The 22190-nt window shown below is 43.7% G+C and overlaps 1 protein-coding gene across 1 annotated transcript; it reads left to right on the forward strand.

Annotated features, from left to right (window-relative positions):
* The first annotated feature begins 8239 nt into the window (after positions 1–8239).
* LOC307032684 (uncharacterized protein) lies at positions 8240–20167 on the forward strand. Its single transcript, XM_079670836.1, has 2 exons — positions 8240–8447; positions 18485–20167. The coding sequence occupies exons 1-2, from the start codon at positions 8255–8257 to the stop codon at positions 19867–19869; spliced, it is 1578 nt and encodes a 525-aa protein (XP_079526962.1). The 5' UTR covers positions 8240–8254; the 3' UTR covers positions 19870–20167.
* Positions 20168–22190: the final 2023 nt, after the last annotated feature.

Here is a 22190-nt window from a genome sequence, read left to right on the forward strand (position 1 = left end):
GAGGAAATGTCCGACGGGGTGCCAAAACGACACACCCACGTTGCAATAAAGGCCCGGGCAACGTCTGCGGCCGACGTCGAAACGAGCGGGACCGCCTCCGGCCAATGGGTCGTCCTGTCCACCATGGTGAGGAGGTAGGAAAAACCCTGAGAGGAGGGCAATGGACCAACCAGGTCGATGTTAACGTGGTCAAAAGGCATCCGCAGGAACTCAAAAAGTCCAAAAGGTGTTATCACTGCTGTCTTGGGAATGTCCAGGGGATGCATGGGCACCTGGTGGTATCCATGCACCAGGTCCACCTTGGAAAACACACCCCTACCGGCCAGATGCGCCGAAAAGTCCTGAATGTGCGGCACCGGATAGCGGTCAGGCGTAGTGGCGTCGTTGAGTCGGCGGTAATCCCCGCACGGGCGGAACCCGCCGTTCGGTTTGGGGACGACGTGCAGGGGGGAAGCCCAAGGACTGTCGGAGCGGCGGACAATGCCCAGACGCTCCATGGTTGCGAACTCCGCCCTCGCCACAGCCAGCTTAGAAGGGTTCAACCGCCGGGCCCTGGCGTAGACAGGAGGCCCCTCGGTAGTGACGTGGTGCTCCACGCCATACTTAGTGGTAAGCGCAGAGAAGGTGGGCAGCGACAGGTCTGGAAACGCGGCCAACAGTCTGAGAAACGTGTGTGCCCCCGACAGCGAGCCTGACAGCCCGTCGTACGCTGCGCTGCCAAGCGTGCACACGAGGGAAGAAAACGTTAAGGCATCAACCAAACGCCTATTCTTAACGTCCACTAAGAGTCCATGAGCACACACAAAATCTGCCCCGAGGAGGGGAAAAGAAATGTCCGCTGTCACAAAATCCCAGCTGAAATGTTGTCCTCCGATGCACAAACACATAGGCCTCACGCCGTATGTGTGAATGGGACCGCCGTTAGCCGTCGTCAACCGCGGTCCATGCCCACCACGGGTGATGTCTTCACTCGACACACAGAAACAGGCCCCCCGAAACGCTGTCGCTGACGAAGAGGGGCCTGCCCGCGCCGCCGACGCTCAGGGCCACTACTGAGCGCCGGCCCCTCCGTTTCCCAGGGGTTTGTAGCTGCACGGAGCGATGCATTTCTTAGCCATTGTCCCGAAACGTGCGTGGTAAAAGCACTCTCCGGTGTCTCCACGCCGGCTCGAAACTGCCGTGTCCGGCCTCCGCCATGCTGTCTTGCCTGTAGATGGGCCAGTGAGCGTCGCGGCTAACGTCTCTGCACCGGGCTGTTGTGTAGCCAGGAAAAAACGATCCGCTTCATCAGCCAAGGCACGGGGCTCCGTGACCGGCGTGTTGGCCAGCGCCGTCTGGACAATTTTCCGGACACTGTCTCGGAAAAATCGGGGTCACCAGTGTAGTGCCGTGAAAAGGGAGTTGGAGGCGGTGTATTCAGAATTGACCTCCACACTTTATTATTCATTAAACTCTTGGAGGATAATGCATGAACTGCTCTGTCTGACGAGCTAGCAGGAATGAATAGCCACAGCTCAGTGTTCCCACTAAAGGGTCCGTGTGGCAACACAATACAACAGGTGAATTATGGTCCACAATATGGTGTCACCACAGTATATGGGTACATGTATTATTGTTATTATTCCTTATTTCCTTATCTATTCATTTTTATTTTATTTTAATAGATCTGTTACATTACTTTATTTTTACCTATATATGTATCTATTTATTTACTTAGCTAGGACCGGGAGGGGGGGAAAGGGACAAATATTGACTGTATAAATGTAAATTCATTGTGCCTGACTCAATAAAAAATAAAAATAAATAAAAATAATGGTTGTTGGTAATGTATTAGCGAGGGGTCTGAGCTCCCACGGATACAGTGACATCATACCTCCTTGTGGGAGCTCAGCTTCCATTGGCTCACACATAATTCGAGCCCTGCATGTCGTCTCGTCGCTACGGTTCTCTCTTGTGTACCTGAGAAAGTGTGTGTGAGCTCCAGCACTACTGATCCATCATCTGTGTGTCTGGATAAACCTCTGAATGGACTCTGTGCTCTTTTTTCTGGAGCGTTTACCTCGGACTATAGGAGCTAGCTTAGCATGCTAGCTGGAAACACGTTAGCAACACTAGTCAGATTGAGAGTTTGACGGAGAGAGAAACGGTGTGTTTAACGGAGTCTGCAGGGAAAGGTGATCTAGGGTCACTGAGATTGGAGCAGAGCCGGCGGAAGAAGGAAGAAGTCAGAGACGCGTGGCAGAAAGCTCAGAGAGAATCGGAAAACTCGGATACATACAGAAACGGTAGCATTGGACTGTTATTCTTGGCGGATTTGCATAAACTGTACATTGACTGTTTCATCATGTCAACCAGCTCAGATGGTAGCCAAAGAAATTATGATATGGAATGGATGATATCCAAAGCTGCGAGGAAGAAAAGATCTTTGAGAGAAAGACATAGTTCAGTGAGAGCTCGAAGTTGGTCGGATTGGTCGGGTGAAGCAGACCAGGCTAATCAAATCAAAAATCAGTCAAAGTGTCAGCCAAACAATGTTGATTAAAGAACTAGAACACGAGTGGAAAGTGGTAATAGAATTCAACCAGGATGGTGGGCATTACCACCCGATTAAACTTACCAAAGCAATAGAAAAAGAGATTGGAAAAATGAAATTTGCTAAATTCATGAACAACAAGCGGGTTTTGATACATGCCAATAACAAACAGCAGCAGGAAAAGATTCTGGGAATGAACTCACTGAATGGGGAGAAAATGAAGGCGCATGTCCCAGGAGCAATGGCAAAACTGAGAGGAGTAATCTCAGGAGTACCATTGGACATGTCAGTGGAAGATATTAAAAGTGAATTAAAAGTAGGTAAAGTAGTGGAAGTCACGAGGCTTAAAAGCAAACGGGATGGCACACTCAAAGAAACATTATCAGTCCTCATTCAGTTTGAGAGAACATTACCTAAGGCAGTACAAATGGGATATTTGAACTTCACTGTTAGGGAGTACATTCCCAAACCTCTCAGGTGTTACGCATGTCAACAAATGGGGCACACAGCGCAGCAGTGCAAAGGGCAGCTAAGGTGTGCGAGATGCGGAGGAAAACATGAGTATGGAAAATGTGAAAAGGATGCAAAGGTTAAATGTTGTAACTGCGGAGGAGATCACAGTGCTGCGTTTGGAGGATGTGAAGTGCAGAGAGAGGCCAGAGAGGTGCAGAGGGTTAAGATTACAAACAGTGTCATACGCAGAAGCAATAAAGAAAGTAAGGGGAACAATAACAATCAATAAGACCCCTAGTGGAATGGAGCAGAGCATTACAATACAAATGGCAGGAACACACAAAAAGTAATCTTCAAATCCAACCCCACAGCGCCACCTAGAGGAAAGAGGATGATGATGTTCTAGGAGTGAAAAAGGTGAGTTTTGTGGTATTCATATGCCATACTGTAAATGTTGCATTACAGTTAAAAAAGAAAAGTGATAGAATCAAAGCCATTGTGGAGGCAGCTGGAAAATTCCTAGACATGAAAGATATTAAAGCAGATCAGATACATGCAATGTTAGCTCTAAATGGAGCTGGGGAAAATGAAAATCAGGATGAGGGTTAGATCCTTAATCATGGTTCTGCACATACTACAGTGGAACGCAAGAAGCCTCATAGCTAATGGTCAAGAATTCAAGAAATATATATATGAGCTAGAGGTGGTCCCTGAGGTAATATGTGTGCAAGAAACCTGGTTACGAACTCAATTAGACTTTGTCATTCCAGGATTTAGCTGTATAAGGCATGATAGAGCTAATAGTCAAAATGGTGGAGGGTGTGCCACGTTTCTCAAAGATGGTGTGGCATATAGGGAGGGGCAATCTCCTGATGATATAGAGTGTATTATAGTGGAAATTTGCAACCCTAGAAACAAGATAACATTAGGATAATCAATTTATACGACCCATGTAAAAATCTAACCACTGATATACTTAAAGAAATAGCAGGCAATAAACATAGGAAGGAAGTTTGGTGTGGTGATTTCAATGCACACAACAGTCTATGGGGCAGCAACCATACAGACAGTAATGGAAATATAGTGGAAGAAATGCTGGAGGAAAGAACACTAGTATGCCTTAATGATGGACATGGCACAAGAGGAGATGTTCACAGGGGGAAAGTCTCATGTCTGGATCTGACATTAGTGTCAAACTGTTTGGTTCATACATGCGAATGGTTTGTTTTGAATAGCTCCACTGTAGGAAGTGACCATTATCCAGTGCTTACTAAAATGAATACTAATGTATATATACAGGAAGGAGGTGTAATAACCAGGCGGTGCTTTGCTAAAGCCGATTGGGGGAAATGTAGGATATGGTGTGAGGAGTCGGTACACCTGCTAACATCAGAGGGAAGCATAGAGGTCATTACAAGTCACATAAGGCAACATATACTGAATGCAGCAGAGAACAGTATACCCAAAACAACAATCAAGGGTAGGAAGAAAGTGGTGCCATGGTGGAATGAGGAATGCAGCAGGGCTATTAAAGAGCGGAGCAATGCATTTAGATAATTAAAGAAAAACATGACACAAAATAATGTTATAGAGTTTCAAAGGAAAAGGGCAGCTGCTCGAAGGACAGTAAAATATACAAAAAAGAGAACATGGAGAGAATTTTGTTCTACCATTGGCAGAGGAGTAACATTAGGTGATGTCTGGTCCATGTTTAAGCGGATGAGTGGGAAAAGGAAATCCATTAAAATTCCAGCTTTGGTTGATGGGGAGAGGCTGGCAGTGACAGATAAAGAGAAGGCAGGTATGTTAGGAAGGACACTTGCAGCAGTACATAGTGGGGAGCATCTCAGTGATATCCATAGGCAGCAAACACAGCAGTTACTAGCAGAGAATGAGAACGTGAAGGAGAAGAGACAGGATAATAGGTCGGCTCTGGACGTGGAATTTACTATGTCAGAACTCAAAATAGCCTTACAAGGTACAGGATATACAGCCCCAGGACAAGACCAGCTATGCTATGCTATGTTTAGACAGTTACCTATGGAAACTATGAAAATGGTGTTGAGTCTTTTCAATAAAATCTGGAGAGAAGGAGATATGCCAAGTGTGTGGAAAACAGCAATCGTGCTACCATTCAATAAGCCAGGGAAAGATACAGCTAACCCCAGTAACTACAGACCAATAGCTCTTACATCACACCTATGTAAATGGATGGGAAAGATCATTGTCCATAGGCTCTCACATGTACTGGAACAGAAAGGGCTGCCGAGTAGTTTTCAGAGCGGATTTCGTAAAGGGCGTTCCACAATAGATGCGTTAGTAAGAGTGAGTAACGATGTGGAAAAAACATTGAAAATGAAAGAGGTAATGGCAATAGTGTACTTTGACATTGAAAAGGCGTATGACTCTATGTGGAGGGAGGGGTTAGTGATCAAATTGGGTAGAATGGGTATTGGAGGGAGAATGTTCAATTGGGTAAGGGCCTTTTTAACAGACAGGACATTTAGAGTAAAGGTTGGAGCAGATATTTCCAACTATTTTGAAATAGAAAATGGTATTCCCCAAGGGAGTGCAGTCAGTCCAATATTATTTAACATCATGATTAATGATATATTTACATGCTTAGACACATGCATACAATCGGCTCTGTACGCAGATGATGGGGCTATTCGGATGAGGGGAAGAAATGCCCCATACGTAATGGAGAATATAGCTAGAGCGATTACAAAAGTGGAGAGGTGGTCATATAACTGGGGATTCAAAATGTCAGAAAGCAAGTCATGCTACATGGTATTTACAAACAAACGCAAGATTGATGGCCAACAGCTAACACTATATGAGCGTCCAATGACAAAGGTGAATGAGTTCAAATACCTAGGACTGTGGTTTGATAGCAGATACACATGGAACATGCATATTAATCAAGTGGAAACAAAATGCAAAAAAGTATTAAATGTATTGCGAGCTGTAGCTGGATGCAACTGGGGCGCAGATAAACAAGCATTAATAGACATTAACAGATCAATGATGAGGTCCACAATAGACTAATAATAATAATAATAAATGGGATTTATATCGCGCCTTTCTAGACCCAAAGACGCTTTACATTATGAGTCAGGTCGACAAACAAAACAAGAACAAGAACACAAACAAAAACAAAAACAAAACAAAAACAGAAAAGCAGTCAGGAGGATGTTGGTTCAGAGGGGGGAGGGGCGGGTTTAAGGATAAGCAGAGTTGAAGAGGTGAGTTTTGAGACGGGACTGGAACAGGGTGAGGGAATCAGACTCACGGAGGTCTTGGGGGAGGGAGTTCCAGAGCTATGAGCTAGAGACTATGGTTGTATAGTGTATGGAGCAGCAGCAAAAACATCGCTTTTAAAAATGGATAGAATACAATATAAAGCATTGCGGCTGTGTATTGGAGCAATAAAGTCATCTCCTATCAATGCAGTTCTGATAGAAGCAGGAGAGACACCTCTGGAGATCAGAAGAGAGAAACTTTTTCTGTCATACTGGGTCAGGCTACAAGGAAGTGGAGAAGAAAATATTCCAAACAGAATATTACAGGATTGCTGGGAATATGCAAAATTACAGGGACGTGGGTTTGGCTGGACGAGTAAGGAAAGAACGAGGGCATATGGAGTGGAGAATATCACGTTTGCCAAAGCAACCCCATTTAGCAGTGTTCCCCCATGGCTGTTCCCAGAAGCTAACATAGATGTGAGTATTGTAGAAAGGAAAAAAGAGTGGCAAATAAATAAAGTGGGAATTAAAACAAGTATGTATCTGAACGAAAAGTACTACAATTACCTACACATTTATACAGATGGCTCTAAGAACAAGGAAGAGCGTGTTGGAGTTGGCATATACATCCCAGACTTTAAAATATCTATTTTAAAAAGAACATCTGATCAATTATCAGTGTACACAGCAGAAATGCTTGCTGTAATAATAGGATTGCAGTGGGTTGAAGAGGTCAGACCAGATAGGGTGGTGATATGTACAGATTCATTTTCCATATTACAAAGCATACAATCAACAACAACTACTAGAGAAGACATTCTCATAGAACTGAATCATAGCCTGTTAAGACTGCACAGAAGCGGCATAGATCTGCAGTTCTGCTGGGTGCCTGCACATGAAGGGGTGAAAGGGAACGAGTGTGCTGATAAATGAGCAAAAAGTGCACTACAAAAGCAAATAACATTACCAGTTCAACTTGGAGAAGGAGAAGGAAAAGCAGTTATTAAGAAGAAAGGGATGGAGATCTGGCAGAAAAGGTGGGAGAAAGACCAGAAAGGCAAGGACTGTCACAAAGTACAAAATACAATTACAATTAATATTCATAAAGAAAGAAACAGAAGGGAGGAAGTCATGATGGCTAGACTCCGAATAAATCACACAGCTTTGAATAGTTTGCTGTCTATCATGGGGGAAAGTGACAGTAACAAGTGTGGGAACTGTGCAGTAAAAGAAGATGTAGAACATATATTGTTTCATTGTGACATCTATAAAGCGGAAAGAGAACAATTAAAGGCTAAAGTCTTAGAGGCAGAGAGGGAGTGGAGTGTGGTTGGTGTTCTGGGAACAAAAGGAGAGGGAGTAAGAGCTACCAGAAAGGCACTGTTTAAATTCTTGAGTGAAACTGGGGTAGGAAAAATAATTTAACATTAGGTCAGGAAAGAACATAGATTTGTTTTGTTTTTTGTTTTATTTATTTAATGGTTTTATTGATTTATTTGCATCTTATTTTGATTAGAACATAGGTTAATGAGTTGGAATGATGTGATGATGCATACTCATGTACAGTAGGTGGCGGTATGCACCTTTTAAGTTGTTTGCAATCCGCCAAAAGCAAGAGAAGACGAAGAAGAAGACGAAGAAGAAGAAGAAGAAGAAGAAGAAGAAGAAGAAGAAGAAGAAGAAGAAGAAGAACAATGTCACTGCATCCGTGGGAGCTCAGCTCCCATTTCCTCACAGTCACACTTAACTCGAGCCCTGCATGTGGCGTCTCGTCGCAACGGTTCTCTCTTGTGTTCCTGAGAAAGTGTGTGTGAGCTCCAGCACTACTGATCCATCATCTCTGTGTCTGGATAAACCTCTGAATGGACTCTGCTCTTTTTTCTGGAGCGTTTACCTCGGACTATAGGAGCTAGCTTAGCATGCTAGCTGGAAACACGTTAGCAACACTAGTCAGATTGAGAGTTTGACGGAGAGAGAAACGGTGTGTTTAACGGAGTCTGCAGGAAAAGGTGATCTAGGAAACATGAATAAAGTCCAAATGCTGCTGTCGTTGAAGAAGCAGCGACTCACTGCTGCTAATGAAGAGATGTTTGCTCTGTTTGAACAAACAATAGCAGAGCTCGAGGAGGAGCTGTTTCTTTCCAAAGAGGAGAACAAGAGACTCCAGAAACTACTGGATGCTGTTTTACAGCCTCAGCTTCGGATACACAGAGCAGGTCTGTTCCCTTTACTCTTCATTAACACTTTAAACTCTTCAGTAACACTGTATTATCACATTAATAACACTTTAGACCAGGGGCGCTGGAAGGGGGGTGCTGAGGGTGCTGCAGCACCCCCTAGCGTCAGGTGGTGATAATGATAATTTTAAACTATATAATACATTATTTAGCTTCCGGGAAGAACAAAAATATATATGTTTTTTTAGTTCGTTTTTAGTCGGATACTTTTAACGTGACGCACAACACAAGTGACGAGTAACTGACATGGCACAAAAATCTCGGAATTCTTTATTACTAAAAACGCTAAATCTGCTAAAAGACCGCAGGGCATCAAATAATTTGAGGCCAAATATCATAGACTTTTTTTTACATTTTTTTTTTATCACATATAATTGTAAGGCAACTTCCAACAGGGGTCATTTGGGAAAAAAGTTGGGAACCCCTGCTCTATAGTGCCCGTAATAGCGTGCACTGGAGTCCGTTGTTATGCACTGTGTGTGTGGTTTTGCTCGATGTATGTCAACGTCAACCCCCCCCCCCCCCCCCCCCCTCTCCTAATTGGCACATCGGACAGTACCTCAGCACCCCCACTCAATAAAATACCTCTGCTTTAGACCCTTTATCAGCACTTGCTGCAGGTAGTAGATCCTGAAGTAAAAGTACAAACACCACACTGTGAAAATACTCCATTACAAGTTAAAGTACTGCATGCATATCTTTAAGTAAAAGTATGTAAGTATTATGAGACAAATGTACTTAATTATAATAATTATAATTTATTACGGAAGAGCAAACCTTCCAAAATAAATATATTTTAAAAAAGACATAAATTGAATAATATGCCATTTAATGTACTGATTTAAATATTAACCATACGTGTAGGCACTAGTTGATTAAATGTGACATAAATTTATCATTTAGATGTAATGTGCTCATTTATTCACCTTTTCTTTTTAAATGTGTAAAAAGCAAATAAAAAACACTTTGGATTAATTCAAATTGCGGGAGAATAATTCATTAAAAACTCAATAACAAATATGTTCAATAATAAAGTAAACACATCTAAAATGTTACTTGATAAAGAATAGGGGAACTAGTACAAAGGTCATAAAGTAATTCAAACATTAATATAAATTAATGTACAATCTCATCAATCAATTATTGCCAACATTTATTTATAATATATTCTTTATATATATATATATATATATACATACATACAGAATATATATTTTGAGAGAGATGTACATACGGAGCCCTGGAGGGTTCATAGAGAGAAAAATAAATAAAACTAGGCCACGTTTTATTAATTTGGCGCACGATATACTTTCTTGTTCGCACGTTCCGGGGCACTCCTGCAGGACTATAGCACTGCATCGAGATTAAGGTTAAACACATTTCTTTCACTTGTGAATACACATCACCCTGGTGACCGGACATCTCCTTCATGAAACGAGTAATAGGGGGAATAATCGTGCAGTTCAATAGAGGTGTGTGTGGTTAGACGTAGCAGCCTCGATCTCTATCCAGCTGTTCTAATGAAGGGAAACACAGTGAAGTAAACAGTAAAAGGCACAGCTCTTTGCAGCTGGTGCTGCTCTTCTCAGATTCTGCTGAGTTACACGTTACTGCCTCCAGTGCCCTGTACGACGAAGCCAGTTCAACAGATCCTGGATATGTTTGAGTTACCCGGCTTAACTAACCCTAACAAACGTGATCTCGCTAAGCGGTCCTACGAAGCTGGTTATCAAAGTTAAAGTTAAGTTAAAGCCTTTTACTGTCATTACACACAGAGTATCACGAGATTCAGAGTGCAACTCTGTCCCACAGTGCAACAAATACAAACACGTACATAACACTAAAAAACACGGCAATAGGACAGACAACATAAACAATCATACGGGGGATAAATAGTTAAATATTGATATAAAAATAGTAAATAAAGTGCATTAAAAGTGTGTGTGTGAGAATGGTTACGGTTATTGCATTATGTGTGGTGGTGAAGCAGCCTGACGGCCGAGGGGTAGAAACTGTTTTTGAGTCTGTTTGTCCGTGACTTGAAGCTCCTGTCTCTCCTCCCAGAAGGCAGGAGAGAGAACAGTCTGTGACCTGGGTGAGAGCTGTCCTTTATGATTTAGTTAGCTCTCAGTTAGGGATGCACCGAATATTCGGCCACCGAAAGGGTTTTAGCACCGAAAAAATATCACCGAATGTCAGAAAACAGGGTTACGTTGATCTTACTCCGCATATTTGTCCGGGTGTTTTGATTTCAAGTGGTGGAGTAATCCCGAAGTGGTGAAAGTCTTTGCAGTTACACCCCCTCGAGAAATGTCAGCTGAACACGTTTTACGAATCGCAATCCACGCCTCTTTCTCTGATATTTTTAAATATCTCCAAGAAGCAGACATGTTGGCTGTGAGCCAGCTGCGAGCATGGTCGCGCGCCGTGCTTGTCGCCGCGTTTTGATTACGTCATCACAACAACACGTTAGGTTACCAAACTTATAGGTGCATTTGTTGTTGTTGAAGGCCTGGCTGTTACAGTCTTTATTTACACTATGTTGTTGTAGGCCTACTGGCCTAGATGTTTATGCAGTTTTAAAGCACCTTGGCTTTGTTCTGAATGCACTTTGTTGTAGTTATCCTACAGAGAAAAGAAAATGCACTTGACTTGGAATTAATGTACTGTATGCATTCAAAAGTGCTGAATAAATGTTTTATGGACCCATAATAGTGATTATTATTTAAGTTAAGTTTAGCCATAATCATGTCTTTTTCCATAATCAGGTAGCTGAACAACATTTGGTAAAAAATGTATACATTATATATATATATATATATATATATATATATATATAATTTCTATTAATCATTTTCGGCATTCGGTTTTCGGCCAACTTTTTCCTATTTTCGGTATCGGTTTCGGCCAAGAATCTCCCATTCGGTGCACCCCTAGTAGAGTAGAGGGCTCAGCACGCAGCACTGCGGGGAGCCAGTGCTGAGGGTGTGGGTGGATGAGCAATAAGGGCCTATTTTCACTGTCTGAGGACGGTCTGTAAGGAAATTATTTATCCAGGCGGATAAGATGGAGGGGAAACCTAGGCGTGACAGTTTTTCCACGAGTATGTCAGGTATGATGGTGCTAAAAGCTGAGCTAAAATCGACGAACAGCATCCTTATATAGTTGCCTGGGCCTTCTTGGTGGCTCACAGCTGTGTGATCAACTCAGTAAATCAACCAGGGTTTCTCTGTCCGGCTGAGAGCGCGTTCACGTGAAAGGGACAGGGTTAGCAACATTTGACCAATCACAAACATGGAGAAGCGTGCTGACAGCGTCTTTTTTTCTCTCTCCATGAACCTTTGGGGCTCCGTATATACACTAGTATTAGACGCAGTCAAAAGTTTGGACATATCTTCTCATTCTTAGTTTTTATATTTATTTAAGGCGCGGCAGGCAAAAACATCGTTGTAATTTTGAGATTTTGTGCTATTTTGACTCTATAACATGTTTTCTTTCAGGCTTTTGGAAGGAAAACGTACAAAATACACTTAAGTGTTTATTTTACTATAGTTTGTCTATTTGCGTCTGTAGATTTCTCCTTAATTCACCAAAAGTTAGCATTCTAACGTAACATAAAGTAACGCGACCGCTGTTTGAACCATGTCATCAGAGATATCGTTGGAAAGCTGTGTCTCTCCTGCACAATCTCATCGGATCCAAATATGGTCATTTCCTTTGTATCAGCAACCAATCGTGAAAGTACAAAGGGGTCTTAAACCAAGAAACAAAATCTCATTGGCTGGTGTCAATTTCTGACAACGTGATTCGTTCAGATGCGTCACGTGGTGTGCGAAAACACTTCCTGGTTAGCTTTCCGCTAGACATTTTAATCTCAAAATGGCAAAAGAACGGCGAAAAAAACGTTCACAGAGAAGACGACAACAATTGTCACTTGCACGAAGCAAGGTTATACAAAACAGAAATGACCCCGAACATGAAATACCTTCACGGAGTGCGTCGAGGCGCAAGCTGTCATCCAGAGAACAGGAGGGTTTAGCTAGCGCCTCACTGCAATCTTTAAAGGTCGTTTTCTCAAAATGAGTTTTTTCTCCTACCCTGAGTTCGAAAGGTCCACTTCAGTTGCACGTAGATACACCAAACCTTCCAGTTATATTCCTATCAATATCATGAAGGCTTTTGCAGAAGGGTTTGTTCATATATCTTTCATATCCTGAATTATATAAGATTGTATACCTAAAAACATGGTGAGAATTTATATTTTAGGGCTGTTGACAGTATTTTCTGATTTAAGGAGTGATAAAAAGAGATATCCAAAATCCCTTCCGTTAAAGCCTTAGATACTAATATGACTACAAAATGAAACAATCATTTTGAACCTGGCTTTATCCAAAGTTCAGATTTCGATTCCTGAAATGTGTTAAAATATGTGCATATTTAATGAGATAATGGGTAATTTGCATATTTAAACATGCTATTTCAGAAAACTTGTAATACAAAAAACAATTGCCTTATTGTAAGCAATTAACTGGAGAAATGTCTAGCTGATAACTTTAAGTAAAAAAAAATACCCTATTTACCTGGGGTGTCTCGCCTTAAATTGGTTCTACATTGTAGATTAATACTGAAGACATCAAAACTATAAAACAACACATATGGAATTATTATAGCGTTCAGTGGTTTTTGTGAGTGCACTTGAGGATACATTCAAAGTTCTTGAAATGTTCCGGATCAACTGGCCTTCATTTCTTAAAGTGATGATGGACGGTCGTTTCTCTTCACTGAGTTGAGTGGGTCTTGCCATAATATGGATTACAACAGTAGTCAAATAGGGCTCTCCACTGTGCACTAACCCTACCTCAAACACATTAAGAAAGCAAGTAATTCCACAAATTGACTCTTGACAAGGCACATGTGTTAATGGCAAACCATTCCAGGTGACGACCTTGTTATGGGAGATTCCTTATTACAGCAAATTTCTTGCTTATTCATTAAGGTCACACAGTTCAGAGAGGCCCCATCGTCTTGTTATATCAGTCTTATGCCTAGTCACATGGTTAGTTAAGACAAATGTGTTATTGAGTTACATTTCCAGAGAAGAGGCCCCATCGTCTCCCCCGTAGTTATTAGGGGTGAGCGGAAGTACAAAGAGGCTCCATAGCTCAGTCGGTAGAGCCTCAGGTTATAATACAGTTAAGTCTTCGTGAGTTAAAGACGCCATGAGATAGTGACCTTTCCACATCTGAAACATATACTAGTATGGCATTCATAGGAGAACATGTGTGTGTGTTCATTACAGTAGCTATATATGCCTGTGTAAAACTGCTACTCGTTGGGGCATTTCCGCGATTGGTTGCTGTTGAAGCAAGTTGATGTACTCCAATATTATTATTTGTGGTTGTGCAACTGAATATTGATTAATCTCAACCATATCTGTGTTTATGTTTTATTGATCTCTCTCTCTGTGTTAAACTTTAAAGTTGGTGAGCCATTAATTGCACAAGCTGTGTGCAAAGCTGTCATCAAGGCAAAAGGGGGCTGCTTTGAAGAATCTAGAATAAAAAATCACACGAGCGTCTGGTGGCCGGGCTTGCCACGGAGCCCAGCCGGGCACCGCCCGAAAAGGCGACGTGGGCAACACCTCCGCTTCTCCGTCCCGCGGGCCCACCACCTACGGGAAACAGCGATGGGGCCGGGTGCGCTGCCAGAAGGGTGGCAGTGAAGGCAGAGGGTCTCGATGGACCAGACCCGGGCGACAGAAGCTGGCTTTGGGGACGTGGAACGTCACCTCTCTGGGGGGGAAGGAGTCGGAGCTTGTGCGGGAGATGGAGCGTTACCAGTTGGATCTGGTTGGGCTCACCTCTACGCACAGCGTCGGCTCTGGAACCTTACTTCTGGATAGGGGTTGGACTCTATTCTTCTCCGGAGTTGCTCAAGGTGTGAGGCGCCGGGCGGGTGTGGGGATACTCACAAGTCCCCGGTTGGGTGCTTCGTTGTTGGAGTCTATCCCAGTGGACGAGAGGGTTGCCTCCCTACGCCTGCGGGTTATGGGGGGGAAAACTCTGACTGTTGTGTGTGCTTATGCACCCAACAGCAGTTCAGAGTATACGGCCTTCTTGGAGACCCTGGAAAGATTCCTGTATGGGGCTCCTGAAGGGGACTCTTTAATCTTGCTGGGAGACTTCAACGCACATGTGGGCAATGATGGAGACACTTGGAGGGGAGTGATTGGGAGGAACGGCCCCCCTGATCTGAACCGGAGTGGTGGTTTGTTACTGGACTTCTGTGCTAGTCATGGATTGGCCATAACAAACACCATGTTCGAACATAAGGATGCTCATAAGTGTACGTGGTACCAGAGCACCCTAGGCAGAAGGTCCATGATCGATTTCGTTATCGTATCATCGGACCTGAGGCCGTATGTTTTGGACACTCGGGTAAAGAGAGAGGCGGAGTTGTCAACTGATCACCATCTGGTGGTGAGTTGGGTCGAGTGGCGGGGGAAGCCTCTGGATAGACCTGGTAAGCCCAAACGTGTAGTTCGGGTGAACTGGAAACGTCTGGAGGAGGCCCAAGTTCAGGAGGCCTTCAACTCACACCTCCGGCGGAGCTTTTCGGGCATTCCTGTGGAGGTTGGGGACATTGAACCAGAGTGGTCGGTGTTCAAAGCCTCTATTGCCGAAGCCGCAGCGGGGAGCTTTGGTCTCAAGGTCCTAGGTGCCTCAAGGGGCGGTAAACCTCGAACCTCCTGGTGGACACCGGTGGTCAGGGAAACCGTCCGACTGAAGAATGAGTTCTTCAGGGATTTGTTATCCCGGGGGACTCCCGAGGCAGTTGCAAGGTACCGACAGGCCCGAAGGGCAGCAGCCTCAGCCGTGGCCGAGGCAAAGCAGCGGGTGTGGGAGAAGTTTGGAGAAGACATGGAAAAGGACTTTCGGGTGGCACCAAAGTTGTTCTGGAAAACCTCAGGAGGGGGAAGCAGGGAACCATCCAAGCTGTGGTGTACAGTAAGGATGGGACGTTGTTGACCTCAACTGATGGAGTGTTAGGGCGTTGGAAGGAGCACTTTGAGGAACTCCTGAACCCGACAACTCCGCCCTCTATGTTAGAGGCAGAGCTGGAGTATGACGGGGGATCAACACCAATCTCCCGGGGGGAGGTCACTGTGGTCGTCAAACAACTTCACAGTGGCAAAGCCCCGGGGGTGGATGAGATCCGCCCAGAAATGCTGAAGGCTCTGGGTGTTGAGGGACTGTCATGGTTGACACGTCTCATCAACGTTGCGTGGAAGTCGGAAACAGTACCGAAGGAGTGGCAGACCGGGGTGGTGGTTCCCCTTTTTAAAAAGGGGGATCAGAGGGTGTGTGCCAATTACAGAGGCATCACACTACTCAGCCTCCCCGGGAAAGTTTACTCTAAGGTACTCCAAAGGAGGGTCAGGCCGATTGTCGAACCTCAGATTGAGGAGGAACAATGCGGATCCCATCCTGGTCGTGGAATGACGGATCAGCTTTTTACTCTCGCAAGGATCCTGGAGGGGGCCTGGGAGTACGCTCATCCAGTCTACATGTGTTTTGTAGACTTGGAGAAGGCATATGACCGGGTTCCCAGGGAGTCACTGTGGGAGGTGCTGCGGGAGTATGGGGTGAGGGGGTCTCTACTCAGGGCCATCCAATCACTGTACTCCCAAAGCGAGAGCTGTGTCCGGGTCCTCGGCAGTAAGTCGGACCCATTTCAGGTGAGGGTTGGCCCTCCGCCAGGGCTGCGCTTTGTCACCAATCCTGTTTGTAATATACATGGATCGGATTTCGAGGCGTAGTCGTGGGGGAGGGGGTCTGCAGTTCGGTGGACTAAGGATTGCACCACTGCTTTTTGCAGATGATGTGGTTCTGATGGCTTCATCGGTCTGCGACCTTCAGCACTCACTGGATCGGTTCGCAACCGAGTGTGAAGCGGCTGGGATGAGGATCAGCACCTCCAAATCTGAGGCCATGGTTCTCAGCAGGAAACCGATGGACTGTCCACTCCAAGTAGGGAATGAGTCCTTACCCCAAGTGAAGGAGTTCAAGTATCTCGGGGTCTTGTTCTCGAGTGAGGGAACAATGGAGCGTGAGATGGGTCGGAGCAGCGGGAGCGGTACTGCAGTCTCTTTACCGCACCGTTGTGACGAAAAGGGAGCTGAGCCAGAAGGCAAAGCTCTCTGTCTACCGGGCCATTTTCGTTCCTACCCTCACCTATCTATGGTCATGAAGGATGGGTCATGACCGAAAGAACGAGATCGCGGGTACAAGCGGCCGAGATTGGTTTTCTCCGCAGGGTTGCTGGTGTCTCCCTTAGGGATAAGGTGAGAAGTTCGGTCATCCGGGAGGGACTCGGAGTTGAACCGCTCCTCCTTCGCGTCGAAAGGAGCCAGTTGAGGTGGTTCGGGCACCTAGTTAGGATGCCACCTGGTCGCCTCGCTAGGGAGGTGTTCCAGGCACGTCCAGCTGGGAAGAGACCAAGGGGTAGACCTAGAACCAGATGGAGGGATTATATCTCTTCGCTGGCCTGGTAGCGCCTTGGGATCCCCCAGTCAGAGCTGGTTGATGTGGCCAGGGAAAATAAAGTTTGGAGCTCTCTGCTGGAACTGCTACCTCCGCGACCCGACCACGGATAAGCGGGAGAAGATGGATGGTTTATAAAAGAATATGATTGATCATATTTGATTATAACTAACTTTCGTTTGAAGTATTCACTTGATACTATGAAGATCTCAACAGCACCATCATTACTATGACATAAGAGGGTGCCGTAAAATGTTCTGATAATACTTGCATACTTTTACTTAAATAAGGTTTGAATTAGGGCTGTGCAATTAATCGTATTTTAATCTCGATTACGATTTTGGCTTACAACGATTATGAAAACAACGTAATCGAAAAAAAAAAAAATTATTTTGCTGCATTCTCTTTCGCAATGATGCTCTCAATGTGTCGTGCGTTATACATCCGGCGGGCTCGGGTTTCGAACCCACCTAATAGCTACTGTAGTGACAACTCCTGTCATTTATTCTATCTCTGCGTGAATGATTAGATCATTTAATCGAAATTAAATGATGTTGCTGGTTAAATTAGTTTCACATGTAGGTCTACTGAGTTCTGAACTTGCCATTTAGATCAACAAAGGCCTTGGGGCTATGTTGTTTGATTGATCTAAACACAATATATACACTCCACTATGCTGTTGTACTGTATCTGAAGCTCTTAATATGATTGCTCATATTTTAAGCCATCTTTTTTCCGGCCCCTTGCTTTGGATTATTTTCATCAACCGGCCCCCATTCCAAACTAATTGAACAGCCCTGGCGTAGTGTATCTGTGAACAATCCCAAATACAATTCATTGTTTACATTGCGGCTAGTGCTAAACCAGAAGAAAAAACCCTTTTTCATTTTTAACTGTGAGTGGAAAGGGGCTGGGCTACATGAGGTGAATTGAGCCAACATAATTAGACCATTTTTTCTAACTGTGTTGTTGTGGCAATTCAGCACTCACAGAAGGAAAGAATAAAACGGAGATGAATCAATAAAACACAAACACAGATATAGTTGATTAATTATTATTTCGTTGTACAACAATCAATAATAATGAGGAAACATTACCTTGCACACAAGCAGTCAATAGTGGTAATGCTCAAACGAGTACAAGTCTTTCACATCATATATAGCAGCTGTAATGAACGCACACACAATTTCCCTTACATTCGTCAACACAACCACATATGTTCCAGATGTCGAAAGGTCATTATCTCGTGACCTCTTTAGGTGTAATTCATACCCTGTCAGGATATGAACCACCTAACTAACAAGACTTAACTGTATTATCCTGAGGAGGGCCTCTTTGCACTTCCACTCACCCCTAATAATTGCGGAAGAGACGATGGGCCTCTCTTCTCTGGAAACTGTAATTCAATAACATACCTAATTATATTGACTAGGTCCAAGACTGATATAATAGTGTGTTTTCTGTTTCCTGCAGATGTCCAGCAGCTGGTGGTGGTTAAAGAAGAGCCTCTCCCTGACCAGCAGGAGTGGAGCTCCAGTCTGGACCAGGAGGACCCAGAGCCCCCCCCACACATTAAGCAGGAACAGGAGGAACTCAGGATCAGTCAGGAGGGAGAGCAGCTTCAGGAGCTGGAGGAGGCTGATATCACCAAGTCCACTTTCACTCCTGACCCTGTGAAGAGTGAAGATGATGAAGAGAAACCTCAGTCCTCACAACCTCATCAAAGACAAACTGAACACATGGAAACAGAAGCTGATGGAGAGGACTGTCGAGGACCAGAACCAGCCAGGAACTCAGATCCAGAGAGCAGTTTACAACCAAAGACTGAGGACCACACTGGAGACTCTTCTGAAGACACTGATGACTCTTCTGACCCTGACGCTGGAGACTCTTCTGACCCTGACGCTGGAGACTCTTCTGAAGACACTGATGACTCTTCTGAAGACACTGAAGACTCTTCTGAACGTGACGCTGAACACAGTGCTGATTGGAAGGAGACCAGAGAACCTGCCTCAGGCTCAAACTCACTGAAAAATAGACAAGAGTCTTTCAGTGATCCCCGACGTAGTGCTGAAAAGAAACCATTCAGCTGCTCAGTCTGTAAGAAAGCTTTTAGATATAGAAAAGATCTAAATCGACACATGAGAGTCCACACAGGAGAGAAAGCATTCAAATGCTCAGTTTGTGAGAAAGCTTTTTCACACAGTGGAAGTTTAAAGACACACATGAGAATCCACACAGGAGAGAAACCATTCAAATGCTCAGTTTGTGAGAAAGCTTTTTCACAGAGTGGAAGTTTAAAGGAACACATGACAGTCCACACAGGAGAGGAACTCTTTTCCTGCTCAGTCTGTAAGAAAACTTTTTCACTGAGTGGAAATTTAAAGACACACATGAGAATCCACACAGGAGAGAGACCATTCAAATGCTCAGTTTGTGAGAAAACTTTTTCACTGAATACACATTTAAAGACACACATGAGAGTCCACACAGGAGAGAAAGCATTCAAATGCTCAGTCTGTAAGAAAGCTTTTTCACACAGTGGAAATTTAAAGGCACACATGACAGTCCACACAGGAGAGAAAGCACACATCTGCTCAGTCTGTAAGAAAGCTTTTTCACAGAGTGGAAGTTTAAAGGCACACATGACAGTCCACACAGGAGAGAAAATATACAGCTGCAATGTTTGTGACAAAAGATTTAAATGGCGTAATCGTTTCCAAAGGCACAAGTGTGTTGGTCGTCAGTCCTCACAGCTTAATGAAATTCAAACTGAGGATAACGGAGAGGCAGAGCCTCCAATCAGCAGCTCAGCTGAACACATGGAAACAGAAGCTGATGGAGAGGGCAATGAATAAGTCTTATGACAGTTCACACGTGAGAGAAATCTGTCTGACTGGATTAACATTGTTGTACAACATCCATATAAGACTTAAATGAACTCCATCTTTATCAACATAAGTGGACAATATGTTTAATGTTTTTGTCATTCTGATGTATACGTTAACCACTGACTGTTGATGAACCATTTTATTTGGATTGAGGGCTCCAAGTTTCCATATAGGATGATTTGATGTATTCTTTATTTCTAAATGTTTTGTATCATTGCTATCCTGTTAATGAGCCCTGTTTTACATAAATGTACCTGTTATCGGAGTGTTTTTGCTTCTGTAACTGTAAGGGAATACATTTTCCTATTTTGTATCCTGATGACCTAATGCCGTTACATGTAATACGTTACTCCCTAAGCCTGTTTTCAACCATCTGCAACCGATTCACTAATAATCACAAATGTTCATTTCATCAATCATTCAAAGTAGCAATGATAAAACCGCTTCTTAAAAAGCACAACCTCGATCCAGAGGTTTTAGCCAACTATAGACCTATTTCTAATCTTCCGTTCCTCTCAAAAATTCTTGAGAAAGCAGTCGCAAAACAGCTGTGTGATTACTTAAGAAACTATGATTTATTTGAAGATTTTCAGTCTGGCTTTAGAACACAACATAGCACAGAGACAGCTCTGGTTAAAGTCACAAATGACATTCTAATAGCCTCTGACAAGGGACTTGTCTCTATTCTTGTCTTGCTCGATCTTAGTGCTGCATTTGATACTATCGACCATGATATCCTATTGCAAAGACTAGAGCACTTAGTTGGCATACAGGGAACTGCTTTAGGCTGGTTTAGGTCCTATCTATCTGAGCGCTCTCAGTTTGTACGTGTCAACGATGAATCTTCCATGCAAACCAAAGTTAGCCATGGAGTGCCACAGGGCTCAGTGCTTGGACCTATTTTGTTCACCCTATATATGCTTCCGTTAGGCAATATTATAAGGAATCATTCTGTAAACTTTCATTGTTATGCGGATGATACTCAACTATATTTATCAATCAAGCCTGATGAAATTAATCATCTAAATAAAATTCAAGACTGCCTCAAGGACTTAAAAACGTGGATGACCTTACATTTTTTGATGTTAAACACGACCAAAACTGAAGTTATTGTACTTGGCCCGAAGAATCTACGAAACAAATTATCTAAAGATATATTAACTATGGATGGCATTAATTTGGCCTCCAGTGAGACTGTAAGGAATCTTGGTGTTATATTTGATCAGGATTTATCCTTTAACACCCACATAAAATCAATTTCAAGGACCGCCTACTTCCATCTACGTAACATTGCAAAAATCAGGCATATCTTGCCTCAAAACGATGCAGAGAAACTAGTCCATGCATTTGTTACTTCAAGGCTGGATTATTGTAACTCCTTATTATCAGGGTGTACCAAGAAGTCAATCAAGTCGCTTCAGCTGATTCAAAATGCTGCAGCTCGTGTACTAACCAGAGTTAGGAAAAGGGACCATATTACTCCTGTTCTGGCTGCCTTACACTGGCTCCCTATAGAACACAGGATAGAATTTAAAATTCTTCTTCTCGCCTACAAAGCCCTTAATGGGCAGGCGCCATCTTACCTTAAAGAACTCATTATACCCTATTGTCCTACTAGGGCATTGCGTTCCAAGAATGCAGGGTTGTTGGTTGTTCCTAGAGTCTCTAAAAGTACAATGGGAGCCAGAGCCTTTTCTTATCAAGCTCCACTTTTGTGGAATCACCTTCCAGTTTGTGTTCGGACGGCAGACACCCTATCCGTTTTTAAGAGTGCGCTTAAGACCTTCCTTTTTGATAAAGCTTATAGTTAGGGCTGATTAGATTCAGCCCCTAGTTTTGCTGATATAGGCTTAGTTTGTCGGGGGACATCTTACTTCTTCCTTCTCTCTGTCTATACCTGTGTACTCTCATGTTCCGATTAACCCAGCTTCCCCAAATGTCTTTCTTTTTGGTGTCTATATACGCCGGGATCCGGAGTCATGGATGATCCTGCGGTCCTGTGTCATGGATTGCGAGTCCTGGATCTTGAGTCGTGGCTGTGGTCCTGGATCATAAGTCCTGGATGGATATCCTCGTGGATTCATCTTCTTATTATACACACATGCATTTCAAAACATTTGGACTACCTATGTTGCAAATGTATTATCTTTTCAATTTACACACGGCATCTATTGCACGTCTGTCCGTCCTGGGAGAGGGATCCCTCCTCTGTTGCTCTCCCTGAGGTTTCTCCATGTTCCCCTTTAAACTGTGGGGTTTCTCTGGAAGTTTTTCCTTGTACGATGTGA

Source organism: Notothenia rossii, assembly GCF_949606895.1.
Source record: "Notothenia rossii genome assembly, chromosome: 3".
Classification (NCBI taxonomy): Eukaryota; Metazoa; Chordata; class Actinopteri; order Perciformes; family Nototheniidae; genus Notothenia; species Notothenia rossii.

Excerpts from the sequence above, each read along its gene's own strand:
- LOC307032684 (XM_079670836.1), top strand. The coding sequence starts at position 8,255 with ATGAATAAAGTCCAAATGCTGCTGTCGTTGAAGAAGCAGCGACTCACT. Across the intron at positions 8,448-18,484 it reads GCTTCGGATACACAGAGCAG|ATGTCCAGCAGCTGGTGGTG; the intron begins GTCTGTTCCCTT and ends TGTTTCCTGCAG.